At 54.3% G+C, this 17,179-nt stretch overlaps 1 protein-coding gene across 11 annotated transcripts in view; it reads right to left on the reverse strand.

Annotated features, from left to right (window-relative positions):
• RNF144A (ring finger protein 144A) overlaps positions 1 to 17,179 on the reverse strand; it is a 137,690-nt gene that overhangs the window by 53,091 nt on the left and 67,420 nt on the right. For 3 of the 11 annotated variants that reach the window (XM_042933745.1, XM_042933744.1, XM_042933743.1), the window contains one exon: positions 9,517 to 9,662. In XM_042933745.1, the coding sequence (XP_042789679.1) occupies positions 9,517 to 9,651 (135 nt within the window). In that variant the 5' untranslated portion in view covers positions 9,652 to 9,662. Of the gene's footprint in view, positions 1 to 9,516; positions 9,663 to 12,100; positions 12,150 to 13,129; positions 13,264 to 13,818; positions 14,624 to 14,870; positions 14,986 to 16,572; positions 16,670 to 17,179 lie in introns of those variants that run through there. The other 8 variants (XM_042933737.1, XM_042933736.1, XM_042933738.1 and 5 more) reach the window with 7 other exon arrangements.

Genomic DNA, 17,179 nt, shown 5'->3' on the forward strand with positions numbered 1-17,179 from the left:
AGCCTCCACTTCCCCCCAGACGTGTTCTGCATTTCCCTAGAAGGATGCGTGGTCATTGCTAATGGGTGTGCCTCAACTGTCCCTGTCCCTATGCCCGGGCTAAGTCTTCCTCTCCTCCTACCAGCCTCGTTTTCCCGACCTGCACTTTGGGGCGCTTTAACCCACCTCCTGGTGGAGCTGTAAGAACTTCGCGCAAGAGAATCCAGAAGACCGTGTGGAAAGCAGCGTATGCCTGATTATGTAAAGAATAATTTGACGTAAACGGGTAATTTCCACCATCATAGCACATCAGGATACATCGTCCACGACAGACCCCAGGTAGCAATTTCTCTTAAAAATACCAATCAAGGTCATCCTCGGAAGGAGCCGTTCCCCGGAGCCTCCCTCCAGAGCGCTAAACAGAACGCATGGCTTCACCTGTCACCTGCCAGGCTGGTGCCCAGACCCCGGCCCCGAGTTCAGCCTGCCCTCCTCTGTCCTGCCTGGGCCCCCGGTGAGTGCAGTCGCCCCGAACGTCTGTCACTCACAGACCACAGACAGTTTGCAGGCACGACGGCTGGGAAGAGAGCTCCCGGAGAACCAGGCGTGGATGAGCCCCGCAACGAGGCACAGGGTGGTCCCGGGGGTCCACTCATCGGAGCCAACGTCACAAGAGGGGGAACAGCAGAGGAAGAGGGAGCAGTCACACGGAGCCTCTGGCGGGCCCGGGCCCCGTCGCAGCAGCTGCTCGGGGAAACGGCAATGTCGCGGCTTGGCGGCCGCGACCCTCGCAGCAATGGTGTGTTTACAGCCAGGACGAACGTGGAACGTCCTGTTTACGGCTCGTGCCGCGCGCGGAGGGAGAAAGACCGCAGGCTTTTGGAGCCAGACAGACCCATGGAATCCTTGTAGGCAGAGGCCACGGCCGGGCTCCTTGGCGGGTTCGGGCCGCAGCTCCCTCAGCCATAAAATAGGGATGCCCCGCTTGCTGGGCTCTGGGGACTGAAAGAAAGAACGTCAAAGAGCCCGACACAATTCCTGGTATGCGGCCCGAGCCAGGCAAACAGCGACTCCCGTTTCCTGCGCTTTGTCTACCTGTGCGTGTTTCCTACAGTCACGGGCATAAAAACAAACCAAAACCTTAGCCACAAGAGGATTCGTTTACGGTTTACAATCAGTTTGTCTTGGGGCGCCGGGGTGGCACTGTCGGCCAAGCAACCGACTTCGGCTCAGGTCATGCTCTCACGGGCCCCGCGTCGGGCTCTGTGCTGATGGCTCGGAGCCTGGAGCCTGCTCCCGATTCTGTGTCTCCTTCTCTCTCTGCCCCGCCCCCGCACATGCTCTGTCTCTGATTCTCTCTCTCTCAAAAATAAATAAAAACATTAAAAAAAACACACAACAGACTCGCATGGAGCAACGATGAGTGTGTCACGTCTGGCTGGGAGCGAACATCCCCGGCCACTCAGATGCATCTGTGCTGTTTGCAAAATGATTATGACGAGTACGCTCTGGGAGCATCAATTTGTTTACTACATAAAGAGGGATGATCTAAGTGTCTGACCAACCATCCACTGAAAACAAGCCCGGTCTTCTTCCAGATACGTGTGGGTCATGACTCACAAGTCATGGTTTTCAATTTAATAGCTAAAAGATGTCTTAAAAGGCACACACAAAAATGGGCAGAGAAGCTCAGTAAACTACGCAGTACAAAAGCAGATATCAATGGGTTTCCTGCTATCATATTAATTATAGCTCCCAGTGATCAAAGGTCTTCACGTTAGCTGTTAGCCCACTACCCACAGCCTTCCATTTCCCAGATGAGAAAACAAAGGCTGGGGGAAGCTCAGAATGGCCCCGAAAGCATACTCTGTAAGTAAGGGAGCGGGGACTCACGCGTGCCAGAGTCCAGACAGGTGAGTCTTTGTTTCTTGATTTTAATTTCTGCCTTCTTCCTCAATTAACAACTCTTTCAAATGTAATTATCTATTATGCATCTTCAGTGACCTCATCAGTGTTTTTGTTAGAACGGAGAATTGTATGTTCTTTAAACTGGCAAAGTCTAGGGGCGCCTGGGTGGCTCAGTTGGTTAAACTGGCAAGGTCTGAGTCAGCCAGGAATGTATCTGTACGTGCCCATGACGCTCAGATGCAAGGACGGTCCCAGACACCAAGCCCCGGACAGCCACTGCGGGGGGGAGGGGCTCATCTGCAGGTCATGGTCGTGCACTGTGCCCGACGTCCCAGTGGGAGGACAGGGGCCCCACCCGGACGGGGTCAGGAAGGCTCCCAGAGGTGACATGCTGGCCAGAGGGACAAGGACATCCCAGGAAGAGGGGTGTCTGCTGCACAAAGGGCAGGAGGAGGGAGGGGAGGTGTCGAGAGCCACGGAATGTTCCAGGAATTTCCTTTGGGACAAGGACATCCCAGGAAAGGGGGTGTCTGCTGCACAAAGGGCAGAAGGAGGGAGGGGAGGTGTCGAGAGCCACAGAATGTTCCAGGAATTTCCTTTTCCATTTCGTCTTCCAACAGCCTGAAACCCAGTTCCAAAGAGGAACGGCAATCCATTTCCCGCCGAGCAGAAGCGGGCCACAGAGACGCAGGGCCCTGCCTCGACTACAGCGAGTCTGAAGGTTGTGTGTTTTCTCACTTGAGGGCCTGGCGGCTGTGGAAGATCCTGAGAGCAGGAGAAAACTCCAGAAACCGTGCTCAGAGGGGCCCGAGGAGCCAATGCTCCTCAGGGATCCACTACTTAGGAACATCACGTGCAGGCAGGTCCACGCAACGGCGGTGGGACCCCAGTGAGCACTGTTTGAAGGGCAAGGACCCCGGAATTGCACAGCTGGCTTCACATCCCAGCTTACCAACTTGGCAGATGTGAGCAAGGAGCTTCACCTCCCCGAGCCCCCCGGGGTAAGCCTGCCGCCAAACCCCCTCCAGCCACCAGACCAACCTGCAGCGGCTGCAGTCACCGGGCGGGCGCCACACGCCTTCCTTGGGCCTCAGCTCCGCAGCCGCCTGCAGCCACCGCCCCCTCGGGTATCAGCGCACGGATGGCCCCCCCACGCAGGGACACGGGCATCCTATAGCCCTTCGTAGGCTTGTGATTACAGATGCCGAGTAAAGACGCAGAGCGACAGAATGGCGCGGAACCCTCTCCTTCCAGAGCACCGAGGTGGAGGCCCTCAGGCACGGCTCTGTCACATGTCTGGGGTCTGGGTCGATTCAGCCAGTAGGCACGGAGCACCTGCTTTGGTGACAAGGACCGCTGGAGCTTCGTGGGGGCGAGGGGGAGGCTTGGGGGGCCCTCACTTCACAACAATCAAAGCAAAGAGAGACACGAGCCAGCTGCGGGTGACGTGAGGACCGTGCTGGACGGGGCGGCTGCTCATTCAACACAGTCCGGCAGAGAAGGAAGTGTCCGTCCCCGTGTCAGGTCCACGCGAGGCACACAATGCCAGAAGGCTGTCTTGATGACCGGGGGTGTCAAACAGAGTACCTGGGGCTGGACTGGATTTGCCCCATCAAAGGCTACATCACGAGAACCCAGTCTCAGCGGGGGGAGGGGAGACCTGAGCGGGGCAGGGAGACCAGGTAAAACGGCTCAGGCCCACGGTCCCCATCAGGGCCACGTGGCGCTCCGGCTTCGGGCAGCGGTGGTGGTGACAACTCACGGGTCAGGAACTGGGCACATCCTACAGCCCGGCCTGAAGCCACTAGGGACTGGAAAACTTGACCATCGAAACGCGGCATCCCCCGGGGTCCCGCACGAGGCACAGGCAGCCCTGTGGACGGAGCGCCGGAGGACGTTCCGAGAGCCGGGCCGTGCCCAGTGCCTGGCGGGCTCCGATGAGGCGGGACCCGGAGTGGGGTGCAGTGCGGGGCTGAGGGAAGCCGGGAGGTGACGGTTAGGATGGCCTGAAGGGGGCCCCATCCTGCTCTGACAACCTGCGGGCTTGCTGGGGATTCGGGAGCCTGGGCACTGCTGCTCTCCGCAGGACAGACACCCCAGGGGAAGGAGGACTTTCTCCTGCACAGTGACCGACCGGGGGCTCCTGCGCTCCCTTCCTTGGTGCAGAGGCCGAGCTGGCCAGTGGGGAGTGGACAGGTCCCAGAGAGTGCACCACCCTCCTGCAGGGAGGACACGCTCCTCCCCAGGGAGCACAGCCTCCTCGAGGGGGCATACAGTCCTCCCCAGGGAGCACAGCCGCTTCCAGGGAGCACAGCCTCCTCCCTAGAGGTCACGCCCTCCTCTGGGGAGAACACACTCCTCCCCAGGGAGCACACCCTCATCCGGGGAGCACACCTTCCTCCCCAGGGAACACAGCCTCCTCCCTAGAGGTCACACCCTCCTCTGGGGAGCACACCCTCCTCCAGGGAGCACATCCTCCTCCGGGGAGCACAGCCTCCTTCCTAGAGGTCACACCCTCCTCCCACCACACCTGTAAATAAGCTGCAAGGGAAACAGCAAGTGTGGACGACGCTTTCTACCTGCTGAATGTGAAAAACCAAAGCCACAGAGGAGCAAAACTGAGTGACCAAACCTCACCTTCCTCACAAAGAAGGCAGGTCAGAGGTGTCTGGTGGGATGGGGTTAACACGTACACTAGAGGTGGGAACACCAAGAGGCCAGCATGCCATCCACTCAACAAATTCAGATTCACCCCGGAGCGAAGTCTAGAAGCCAAAACCGTGCGGAACAGATGAGCCCCGGGGGACGTCTGCCAAAGGGAGTCCGCGAGCTTCTAAGTGCGGCTCTGGGATCACGCGTGTGTGGGGTAAAGGCCTGTGAGAGAAGGGGGTGCACGTATATGACTCTGAGGACCCAAGCGGTGCCACTGCTCAGAGCTGGGGAAGCCTGAGGGCTCATTCCAGTAGAGGGAGAGGCCGCTCATCCCACCTCTTCAGGCCACGCGGTCTCCTCCGTCCACACCACTGAGAATGATTCCATCAAATGGCGATACCAACGGTTTGTTTGTTCTTTACCTCAGATAAGAAGGGGCCGGGAAGATGGGTGGGTGGATCCATCCGGGTACCGTGCCCAGGACCCCACCTGCCACAGACCTGGAAGGGTCTCCTGGATGCGAACACAGAGGTGGGCTTGGGGATGGAGAGTCAACTACACAAGACGGGGACAGAGAAAGCAGCCTCCGAGTGCCCGTTCGGGGTTGGAAGGTGCCAGGATCCAGGGATGTATGACCCAGAGAGCAGCACGCGGATGAGTCCAGAGCGGCCCTCTAGCCCTGTGCGAAGTTCCCCGGGAAAGCAGGCGCCAGGAGTCAGCGTCGTCTTAGGGGCCGCTGGTGGATAAGCATCACGTCTGGGTGCGAGCGGCCAGTCTAAGCAGGCCTTTTCGTCTTTCTGGGCTGCAGTGGCCTCTCGTGAGATGGGAGAATTCTGGCCACTTCACAGGGTTTTATGACAGGTGCATGTGGTAAGTCACCAGCAGTTAACAAATGTTATTCCCTCTCCTTTTCTATCCGCCAGGTAGAGCTTCAGGGGGACCCTACAACAAAAACCACGCTGGCATGCCCGTGAGCGGCGTGGACAGAGAATCCGAGGGGTCTGGGTGACGCCTTGAGACGGTGCACATCAGGAAGCATGTGGGCCACATCGACACAGAAAGGCCTTGCAGAGCTACGCGTCCACATGCCTGTCACCTTGGCAGCTGGAAGCCCCAGCCCTCTGGTCCATTCTCAGCCCTGGGCCCCAAGGCACCTCAGCCTGCAAGTGTGCCTTTTCCCATCTAGAGACCCCAGACTAGGAAGAGGCCCTCTACACCACGGAGCCCCCAGCCCACGGAGAAGAGGCCGGGAGTCTGTGCCCCTCAGAGGCCCAGGGTGCTCAGAGCACTTGGGACAGAGATAATCCACCGGGCTCGTGGCCCCCAAACACCATACTGGCAGAGCAGGCCTGTGTTCAACCACTTCACATGGTTTCAGTCTCCCCTGTAGACTCTGGTTTGAATAGAGACCCTGAACTGCAGGACCCTTTGAAAACCACTTCCCAGGATTCACTCCTACCCTGGGGGGAGCCAGAGTTAGCTTCCTCTAACTCTGAAGACACTAACATTTCTCAGACTCGTCTCAGAGGAGGAGAGGCAGGATCCGAGCAAGAGTAGCTGTGACAGCGAAGAAGAGAACAGTCAGAGAAGCACCTGAGCCATTTTAGAACTCAAGCTGCCTGCCGTTCCAGCAACATTTTGTGTGAGCTCCACTATGTGGACAATGACACAAAACCAAATCCCTGCTCCTCTAGGGGAGGGTATAGGTAAGCAGACATCATGACAACACAGTGGGACAAAAGGAACCAGAAAATAAGGGAGCTGGAAGCTTCCGACAGTTTGGAACCATTGAGCGTAGGAATAGAGGAAGTGGACAGAGAGAGTCAGGAATGGAGCTTTGAGGCTGGATAAAAGGGAGGGACCCAACTGCACGGTGGCATTTCCACTCAAGAAGAGTCTCAACTACAGAGGGGGTCACTTGAACTAGCTATTGAAGGACATGTGAGTGTGGACAGAGCCATCACAGCAGGCAAGCAAAAGTGGGGGTGTCATGGTGTGATGGGGCCAGACGGGGAGGGTTTTGCTGGGGTTTCCACTGGTTTCTAAAGCGTAACAGTGACATAGCCGGCAGGGCCTGGAGGGGCTCCCGACCAGAAATCGGCAGTGTAGACGTGGGGGGAGAGGAGCAATGTGCTACCTGCCTGGAAAGTGGGTGCTCTGAGGGCAGCCTTGGGTTATCCACCTCCCACGCCCGGCCACGGCCACACAGGAGGCAGAAAGCGTGGGGTCCAGAGTAGTGGGACAGGAGGACAGGAAATTGCTTTTGACCAGTCAAAATTGCTTTTTTTTTTTTTTTTTTTTTTAATTTTTTTTTTTTTTTCAACGTTTTTTTTTATTTATTTTTGGGACAGAGAGAGACAGAGCATGAACGGGGGAGGGGCAGAGAGAGAGGGAGACACAGAATCGGAAATAGGCTCCAGGCTCCGAGCCATCAGCCCAGAGCCCGACGCGGGGCTCGAACTCACGGACCGCGAGATCGTGACCTGGCTGAAGTCGGACGCTTAACCGACTGCGCCACCCAGGCGCCCCAGTCAAAATTGCTTTTTGACTTTCTTCCAGTCAGGCCAACTTTTCTGTGTGTCACAGTTTGCCATCGTTTGGCCGCTGTAGGAAGAGCATCGATTACACAGACCACGAGTCTCGGCTCGCTCCGGGATGGCCTCCACCATTAACTCCTGGGGAACAGCATATACGGATGTGGCGAAGAGGCCTACGAGGTCAGAAACAGAGCCTGCATTTCAAGGCAGAGACGCCGGACTGCAGAGTCAGTTTCCCCATGAACCCTTTCCTCCTCAAAATCAATGTACCTCAGAACTTAAGTGTAACTCTTCCGTGATTATTTATTAAGAGGGCGTCCTCTGGTCTCACACAATTTTCTCTCTTCGCTCTTTCCCACGTCCCCACGTCTGTCCCCCGGGACATCACAACTCTCTGGCTGTGGCCATGGCGGTGGGCTGGGGTGACATGAGGCCCCACACCGGGAAGAAATGGGGCGTGGGCACCTGCCCCACTCTCGGTCGGTCAACACGCACCTGCTTCCCCTATTCACGCTGAAGAAACGAGCGGAACTGCTCTAAACATTTTAATTTTTAATACCTGGTAGTGAAAAAAAAATCTCCGCTGTCACGCCGTCTCCTAGAGCTGCAGGTACCCCGTCTTTGAGGGAACAGAGCTATTTTCCCCCTTCCAAAGTCCCCTGGCTTACATTAAGCATATGATGTGAATTAGAGTTGCTGGTTTTTACTACAATTCTCTACGAACAGAAACCCCAAACAGCAACAGCGAAAGCGGGTGAAAGACCAGGGAAGGAGCAGGTGACGGAGACACAGCAAAGTCGCCCAGAGGCGCAGGGTGGAGGGGACTGGACTCCACTGGTGGAGACAGAGGAAGACTTCGCTTCCGCCAAGAGGGAGGCGATGGGCACAAAGCAGATTCTCTAATCCACCCAGACTTTCTCCCCCCATCCTGGCGTTTCCCCTAGAAATGAAAAGGAGTCCAACACGCCGCAGTAAGCGGCTGGAGGTCTGTCAGTCCGCCCCTCCCGCGTCCCCCTCCCTCCCATCCTTCGCCATCTCAGGAAAAGGTCAAAAGCAATTTCCTGTCCTCCTGGTTGAAGTGACTTTCCTGAGGCTTTAACGACACACACTTCTCGCACGTCAACACCAACGCAGACTCGCTGCAGTTTAGGCCAGCGGCCCTTTAGCGATTAGTGATCACGAGTCCTGAGTAAACCCGGGGTTCCAGCCCCTCGGAAAGCCAGCGGCTGGTTCAAGCCCAAGTCAGAAGATGGAGACATAAATGTTTGCCGAGCTCATCTGCCCCTCCGTGAAACGGAGATGGTAACATTGAAGGTGCCGGTGCCCCAGGGACATCAGGAGACAAGCGAAATAAGGCCTGTGAAGCGTGGCCACGAAGGAAGAACACATCTCCTGCAGAAGGCCAGGGACGGCCAGCTAGTGCCCGGTACTAACCTAGACATCTGAAACATACACAGGCAGGCCACCCAGATGGTCCATTTATAACGCGGTTAAATTCAGAAGCAACTTCTTTGGTTTCTTATAGTTGGAAGAAAACAGTTCTTTTTTTCTTTTCTGGACTTTCACACCCCCCCCCCTTGAATGGGAAGAACCATCAAGTAGAATTCAATTAAGATGATCTGAAAATAAACCCCTACATCCTCATTTTCCCTTTCCGAAGGGTCAGATGCTGGGTCTGACTTAGGCCTGATGGAAAGAGAGGTCCCTATAATCACTACCAGCAGATCATCTGGCCCCCAAATAGTGCTGGAGACAATCTGCGGAAATTTAAACGTGATGTCAACATCCCCTCTAACACCACACCAGAGAAAGGTGACGCAAATAGCTGAATATTCAACCTGTGCACGATCACTAGGTCAGCACTCTTGTAACCTCAAGCACAGAACTGTACAATTCAATTTAAAATGAGGAACGGTAGGGGCGCCTGGGGGGCTCAGTCAATTAAGCGTCTGACTTGATTTCCGCTCAGGTCCTGATCTCACAGTTAGTGAGTTCGAGCCCCGCATCGGGCTCTGAGTTGGCAGTATGGACCCTCCCTCTCCCTCTCGCTCTGCCCCTCCTCCACTCCTGCTCGCGCTCTCTCTCTCTCTCTCTCTCTCAAAATAAATAAATAAACTTAAAAAAAAAAAAAACTAAACAATGAGGTAAGGTGAAGCTTTTCCCTTCTGGAAAGGCGAGCACGCGCCGTGATCAGGTCTTCTAAATTGCACCATCAGTAGCGTCTAAAATTCTGTTTGATCACTTTTGGATCACGAGCACCTGTGACGGCCATCTACCCGGGTGCCCGACTGATTTGAAGGAGGATTCCTTCAGCAACCGCATGACAGACTCGGTCGCTGGCAAAGGTGGGGTCAGAGATTTGCCGGGTGCCGCTAAAACCGAAAGCAGAGGCCGCCTCCCGAAATTCCCTCCAATAGTGGATTTCTCCGGAAGGACCCACCAGAGTACAGAATATGCACTGGCACTGGGCGATGGTGGTCATCTGCTCCACCGGGTACTCCCCGAGACACAGCTTGCACGACACCAGCGGATCGAGGGCCAGGTCCCACGTGGGCCGGTACCGCGCTGTGGTCATGGCAGAACAGTCTGAAACGAGAGAAGCACAGGGCGTCAGACCCCCGCGTGGCCTCCAGCAGAACCGAGGCAGGAGTCACCTCTCTCAGCTCCACATGGGGCCCCAGGGAGTGGCCAAGGGGCGGTCGATGGGCCCAGGGATTTAGCTCATTTGGGTCCTCGGAGCTTTAACCAGGGGTCCCCGGGTCCCTTGGGTCTGTGGGTGACCCCTCCCCCGCGCAGAGGGTAACGATCGTGTCTACCCTCCAAATGGCAAACGACCCACCCCCTTGCCGCCTTCCCTCCATCCTTCTGATGGGCACTGAGTAAGACACACCCCCACCCCCACCAACCGAGCACCTCGTCTAGGAAGGCAAAACCTCGGCAAGCGTGGAGAAGAAGCTTCCATTAAAATAGTCTGATCAGACGGGACTGTTCTAGGATTTCTGTTGCAGGAACATCTCAGGGAAGGCGGTGGAGGGGCGCCTGGGTGGCTCAGTGGGTTGGGTGTCCGACCTTGGCTCAGGTCAAGATCTCATGGTTCATGAGTTCAAGCCCCGCATCGGGCTGTGTGCTGACAGCTCAGAGCCTAGAGCCTGCTTCGGATTCTGTGTCTCCCTCTCTCTCTGCCCCTCCCTTCCTCTCTCTCTCTCTCTCTCTCAAAAATAAACATTAAAAAAATAAATAATAAATTAAAGAAAGAAAGCGGTGGGTGTGGCCCCTCCCCCTCAGTCTTCAGTGCCCTCCAAATGGAATCCACCTTTCCACACCACAACACCCAGGTGTTACCCGGCCCCCCCAGAAATAGCCCCAACACCACTGCCTCCTTAAGCACTGGCAGATTTTCTCAAACGTAAGCTTCAGGGAGGCAAGGGCCTTTGGCAGACTTGTTCATTTACACGGGTCAAGTGCATCCAACGATGCCTGGTGTGAACCCCAGGCACCCCAGGAACTTCCCCATCCTCCGGGGACGTTCTCTGGTCACTTCCTCACCTGCCCACAGTCTGCTTCCTGATAGCATGTGTTTTCTCTTTGTATTTATCACACTGATTCCCACTGCTTGCTGCTTGGGGAAGACAGGGAAGGTGCGTGCCTCTAGCCTCTGGCTCATCGCCTGACCCACAGCGACCTCTCAACAACTGCCTGTTGAGTGAATGAACAGATCCTTGTATCTCGGGCTACGTCTTCTCAGTCTGAACCCCTGGCACCCGACCTAAGCCCGGCAGTCAGTGTGCACCCACAGTAGGTAAGCGTGCCCGTGCTCCCCAAACTCAGAACCGAGTACGATTCAGTTAAAATTTCAGGCGCAATCCCCAGCCATCTGAACTCTGAGAGAGAGCTCCTACTATCCAGCTTTCAGGATCCAAACTGATTTAGACAACCTGGCATCCTTCTCTGCCCAACCTCATCTTTGAACTGAGGGACTAAATGACATAGACAGCAAGAGACACCTGCGTTCCCTGCTAATTTGTGAGGCCACGAAGGGAGGATCTGTCTTGTCCTGCCTCATACTTACAGCAGAGGGATGGCTATAGAATGACAAAGACCTACCCCATGAAGGAACAACAAAAATAAATCAGAACACCAACCAACGACCGGAACATACACAAAATGATTCTAGCATCTTGGAAAGATTCAAAGATGCAGGAGACACAATTCCCCGCCTTGGGGCGTCTTCAGATTCGGTTCAGGAACCCGCTTGGTCAAAGAGCAAGCTAACCGATACTATAAGGCAGTATATGGTTTATGTGCGAAATCGGTGCTCAAGGCACTTGGTAAAGATGAGAGTAAGTCTGGGTAGAAGACTCCTCAGCAAACTGGAAGAGCTTCATGAGGAAGACGAAGCTTGAGTGTGGAAGGGAGGCTACATTTAACATCGGGAACAGGGAGTGGCTATCAAAGCAGGAGGGAACAGGTTTCACCAGGCGGACCGAGCGTGGCAGGACCACAGCAGAAGCAACAGGAAACTCTGTGCTCTGAGGGCAAACTGAGCGTCCAGGACAATTACGGTGCGGTTGCCTGACCGTCGTCAGCCACAGTGTGCTTCCGTGGGTGAGGGGGTGGAGAAGCGCCATCTCCCGGGGTCGCTGTGAGGTCAAGAGAGGTCATGTGCAGGACCTGGCACATGTAGGAAGTGCTCAGTAAAGACCCCCGCTCCTCTTCCCCTGCAAGGTCTCATTTAGCCATCCTTGGCAGACTCTGAGGATGCCAGTTAGCTCTCCAACGAGGCGTTAGATACCACCATTCTTTGTGCCAGCTACTCCCAGGGGCAAGGAGTTGTCACGATTGCTTTCTACAATCTACTCATATTCCCTTCTCAACTTTCACCAGTCATCGCTGTGGATCCTTCACTGGGCGTCCAGGGAGGGGGAGAAGGTAACTGCAGAATCTTGAACTCAGACGGATTAGACACAAAGAACAAAGGAACATAAGTGATGAAAAATAACGGAGACGCAGGGGGAGACCCTGACCTTCAAGAGCCCAAGCAAAGGACGGCAGTTACCGGAGGCTGGCAGGAATCTGCACAGAGACAAAGAGGAGAGATCAGCGGTCAGGGCAGGAAAGGGACGGCACCCAGGACCCCTCCCCGGAAAGCTAATCACTGGGAGCAACTTAGTCTAAAGTAAGTGTATTTTCTGTTGTTTGAAAAGAACTCTTTGACACAAACGCAAGGAACTTTTGGATTGGTCGGAGTCTTCCAAATAATTTAAACAAGCCTCATAATTTGACCTACAGCCAACGGGCCAAATGGCTTAGGTGGCTTGGGGTCAGTGAGCTATCTCGGGGCACACATAACCCCCCCACACCCCGTGGGATATGTGTAACATTCCTCAGGCACTTCTGGGTGCCCAAGAGCAAAGGAAAGGACAGAAAACAAACGGTTAAACTGATAAGAGTTCACATCAGTTCACAAACATCTTAGTACAACTACAAAAAAAGGGCAATCTTACCAATAACCTAAAGTCCAGAAACTTCCCCCTGTCTTAATGCTAATGCTTTGCCAGAGGCAAAAACCACCTCAGCCTGACCATAGCTAGGCCTCTGCTACCCCGGGAGTCCACTTTAGCATATGGAAATCCCTTAAGAAATGTCTTCCTGACTGTACCTCCCCCGACTCCATAGTGTATAACCCGTCACGCCTCACAACGCCAGTGCCGCTCTTCCTGCCCACGGGTCCTGTTCCTGTGCTTTACTAAAATCACCTTTTTTGCACCAAACACATCTTCAAGAATTCTTTCTTGGCCGTCAGCTCCGAACCCGCCCCCCCGCCCCCGAAAAAAACCTCATCATCATTATTATTTTAAATGTCCACAAGCATTTTCTGAATCCTGGGCTCGTGAACCAAGATGTTTTTTCTTTCTCTCTATCCCTCCACATCTTCTTTTGTTTTATTCCTCAATGATTTTTTTTTTCAGATAACATTGCTTAAAGCTCACTGTACAGAGCGACGATTCCATTTTGACTATGGAGGTCCGCTATCCCTAAAAGGGATCACAAACCTGTACCAGAGGCGTCGCAGCTGTGGGCGGCGGCTGCTGACTGGTGCGTCCCTCCCGGACAGCTGGGGGTAGGTGGCCGGGAGCTCTGTTGCAAAGGCCCAGTCTCGGATGCTGGAGGGCTCTGTAGCAGCGGTCTGAGGGTAAAGAGGTCCCACATTGGAAGGGAGAAGGGTTCTGCCGCTTGGGTCACTGACTTTGGACAGACTAGGAAACTGTAGTTGTTTTCACTCCATGAAACTACACACCGTACCCTCCCGCATCCACTGGCTGGGAAGGGTGAGAAGAGATAGATTTAGGACTCCTGGGACACTTTACCTGTCCGGGAAGTGGGAGTCACTGTCCTGCATCAGGTTTAAAGCCCTGGGCATGAACCCATATGGACTAAAGGGACAGACAAGGCGCGAGCATAGAAACTGTATGATCAACTTAGTCTTTCAGGAAGTGCCAGGGATGGCGGTAACCTTCAGAAGCAGCACACGAAAGCCAAAGGCCCCTGCTTTACTGTCCGCTGTTCAGTGTGGCCCCCGATCGGACGGCACCCCAGAACGCACCACAGGACGGCTGACGTCTAACCCTTCAACACAGAGTCCTCGCAGCTCCCACCCCGAGTCCCGGGCAGACCAGGGGTCACGTGAACGCTCGCCTGCCCCACCCACCGTGTACCACCTTCACCCTGGACCACTGGTCACCTCCTGGCCTGGTCGCTCCCAGACTCTCCCCGCTCTTCCTGGCTTCTGGGCTTGGCTCTGTTTCCTGTTTACGGCCTCTCCGAAGATGTGATCCTTAGCACAAACTGCAGGCTTGACCTCTCACTTCCTTTCCTCCTAGACCGTGATTTCCACTTGACTTCTGGACACCGTGGCTTCCCTCTGCCCTGCACGCAAGGCAGCCCGGCCCCTCATTTCCCTCCCTGGGCGCTACTCTTAAAGCGGGTCAGATGCCAATTTCCTGGTCCCTCGTCAGTCGGTATTCTTTCTCCTCTAGACCTGATACTCTCTGAGGTGCCCCAAATCAGGATTCAAACGGGGGACAATGGGACATAACAAAAGATATTTTTGAAGCCCGTCATGGACCTTCCCGACACACAGGATGGGCTGAATATGATTTTACAAACACTGAACAGCTGCAAACTTGAAATAGGAATTTGCTAAGAAAATCACAATGCACAATAAAAGAAAAGAAAAACAATCTTTGTTTTCCTAATGTGAAGGTCAAGTCCTATGAAGCCAACTATTTTAAGCACATCTGGTCAATGACAAGCGTTGCTCAATGTAAGTGATTCAGAATGTTTATCAGGCAAGTTACTTGTTAAGTGCTGCGGGGGTCGCGCAGAGCAGGCACTGTGGCGCAGGAGGTGTGGACACGGGAGCAGAAAGGGCCGAAAAGGAAGGCAGTCGCATGTGAACACGAGCTCTGGTTGCCGTCCGGAGACATCCCCCCGCTGGGCTGGGGGCTGCGCGCTTGTGCGGGTCCCTACGCTCCCCGCCTTCACCCCTTCCAGGAGAGCAAAGGAGGAGGGGTAACTGACTGCCAGCCGGTCACTGCCCACCCTTCCCTCTCCCGAAGACCACCCACAAGCCCCCGCTGGCCGAAGCGCCGTCTCCCCCCCCCCCCATCCTGCCTCCCCCCTGCATTCCCCCTTCTTCACCAGGGGTCTGAACCCTCCCAGCGCTTCGTGCCCACCATCAGCTCCTGGCGTTGTGAGGTCCCCCCCGGTCCTCTGAACCCATCAGCTGCTGACCTGTCTGAGTCTCTGCTGCACGTGGTCATCGGCCCTGAACACGCGCTCCCCACAACACCAGCATCGGCACCGCCGGAGGACTTGCTGGTAACCCAGACCTTCAAAATCAGAAACTCTGGGGGAGGGCGGGGAGGAGGGACAGACAGAGCAATGCACGTCTCCACGGGCCTTTCCGGGGATTCTCCTCTACAGGGAGGGTTGAGAGCCACTGGTCTACGCCATTCTGCCTCCGGCACCCCCCACCCAGGTCGCGGGCTCCAAAACCCATGTGGGCTTAAGCCCGACAGACACATCATCCCTCCAAACATCGCAGCCGAGCACTGTGTCTGCCAGGCACTGGCGAGACTCGGCATGTTGATCTTCATTTATTCTTTTTAGGACATTCTCTGGGGGAGTGTGGCTTTCCAAGTCTGTATGTATTAGCTTCTCTCTCCAACTTGCTAATATATTATCCAAGGCTAAGTGTCATTCTCTCTCCTTAACAGTGCTAGTCACAGGCACATGCTCATATTCTATATACGCATACGTATGTACATGTAGACACGTATGTACGTATAGACACATCTTGGTTGCTTAACGTGCATCAGGCATCACGGTCATCACTTCCATGCATCATTTCATTTCTCCACACGGTGACTTTGGGACTTTAACAGTCTGGGGTTATTCCAATTTTACAAACGAGGAAACCAAGGCACAGAGATAGCGTGACCTGGTCAAGCACACACACACCCACTGACTCGCAGTCTGCAAGGTGCTGACGCACAGGCATGTGACCGCCCTGCTAGACCTCCTTTGTGTCTCCTTCTGGATCACGGGAGAATGGGGCCTCGGTGAATGAAATATGCCAGTTTATTTAAGTGGGCACATCCAGACAATAAACTATTATTCGGGGCTAAAAAAACGGGAGCTATGAAGCCACGGAAAGATGTGGGGGAACCGTAAGTGCATGTTCCTAAGAAGCAGATCCGAAAAGGCTACATACTGTGTGCCTCGAACTACGTGACATTCTGGAAAACGTAAAATTATGCAGACTGTAAAAGAGATCAGTGATTGCCCACGGGGGGAGTGGAGAAGGGGAAAAACAGAGTGAACAGGCAAAGCCATAGAACATTTTTTAAGACAGTGAAGCTATTCAGAACGTAATTGCAATGGTGAATATGCATCATTCTACATTTGTCAAAACTCACAGGATGTATAAACGGCAAGAGGGAGCCCTAAGATGGATGCTCTGAACGGTGTTCCTGCTCCCCAAATCCCTAAGGGGTAGCCCTAACCTTTAATGTGACCGTTTGCCTTTAGGAGGTAATTAAGGTTACATGAGGTCATAAAGACTGGGGCTTTCTGGGTGGCTCAGTCGGTTCAGCGTCCGACTCTTGGTTTCGGCTCAGGTTGTGATCTCACGATTCCTGAGATCAAGCCCCGTGTGGGGCTCTGTGCTGACAGTGTGGAGCCTCCTTGGGATTCTCTCTCTCTCTCTCTCTCTCTCTCTCTCTTCCCTTCCCCTGCTCATGCTCTCTCTCTCTCTCTCTCTCAAAATAAATAAACTTAAGAAAAAAAAAGAGCAGGGCTTTGATCCAGTAGGACCGTGGCCTTATAAGAGAGGACAATGTGGGTACCTCCCTCTCCCTCCCTCACCGTCTCTCATCCACTATGAGGACCCAGTGAGAAGGCAGCCGTCTTAAGCCGGAAAGAGGACTCTCACCAGAACTTGAGCATGCTGGCACCTGATCTCAGACTTCCCACCTCCAGAACCATGAGAAATAAAGTCCTGTTGTTTAAGCCACCCGGTCTGTGGTGTTTTGTTCTGGCAGCCTGAGCTGACACAGTAAACCATGAACTTTGGGTGATTATGATGTGTCACTGCAGGTTCATCCATGTAACAGGTGCCCCTCCGGTGCATGATGTCAATAGTGAAGGAGGCTGTGCCTGTGTGGGGACGGAGCGGATACGGGAACTCTGTACTTGGCCCTCAATTTTGCTATGAACCTAAACCTCTAAGAAACAAAAGGGTTTTTTTGTTTGTTTGTTTTTTAAGGCTACATACTATATGGTTCTAATCATAGAACATTCTGGAATTGGCAGACTGTAGAATCAGTAGACAGATGAGCAGTTACCAGAGGGAGAAGAGGGCTGAGCAGGTGAGGCGCAGGGGGTGTGTGAGGGCACGGAAAGTACTTTTGTAGAATACTGCAAGGACAGATGCGTGCCGCTATGCATTTATCAAAACCCATGAAACAAAACTTCACAGCACAGGGAGTGAACCTGGATGCATGCACGTTTTTAAAACAACACTCTAGGAAGAAGGGCAT

The sequence above is a fragment of the Panthera leo genome, chromosome A3, assembly GCF_018350215.1.
Source record: "Panthera leo isolate Ple1 chromosome A3, P.leo_Ple1_pat1.1, whole genome shotgun sequence".
In the NCBI taxonomy this organism is placed as follows: Eukaryota; Metazoa; Chordata; class Mammalia; order Carnivora; family Felidae; genus Panthera; species Panthera leo.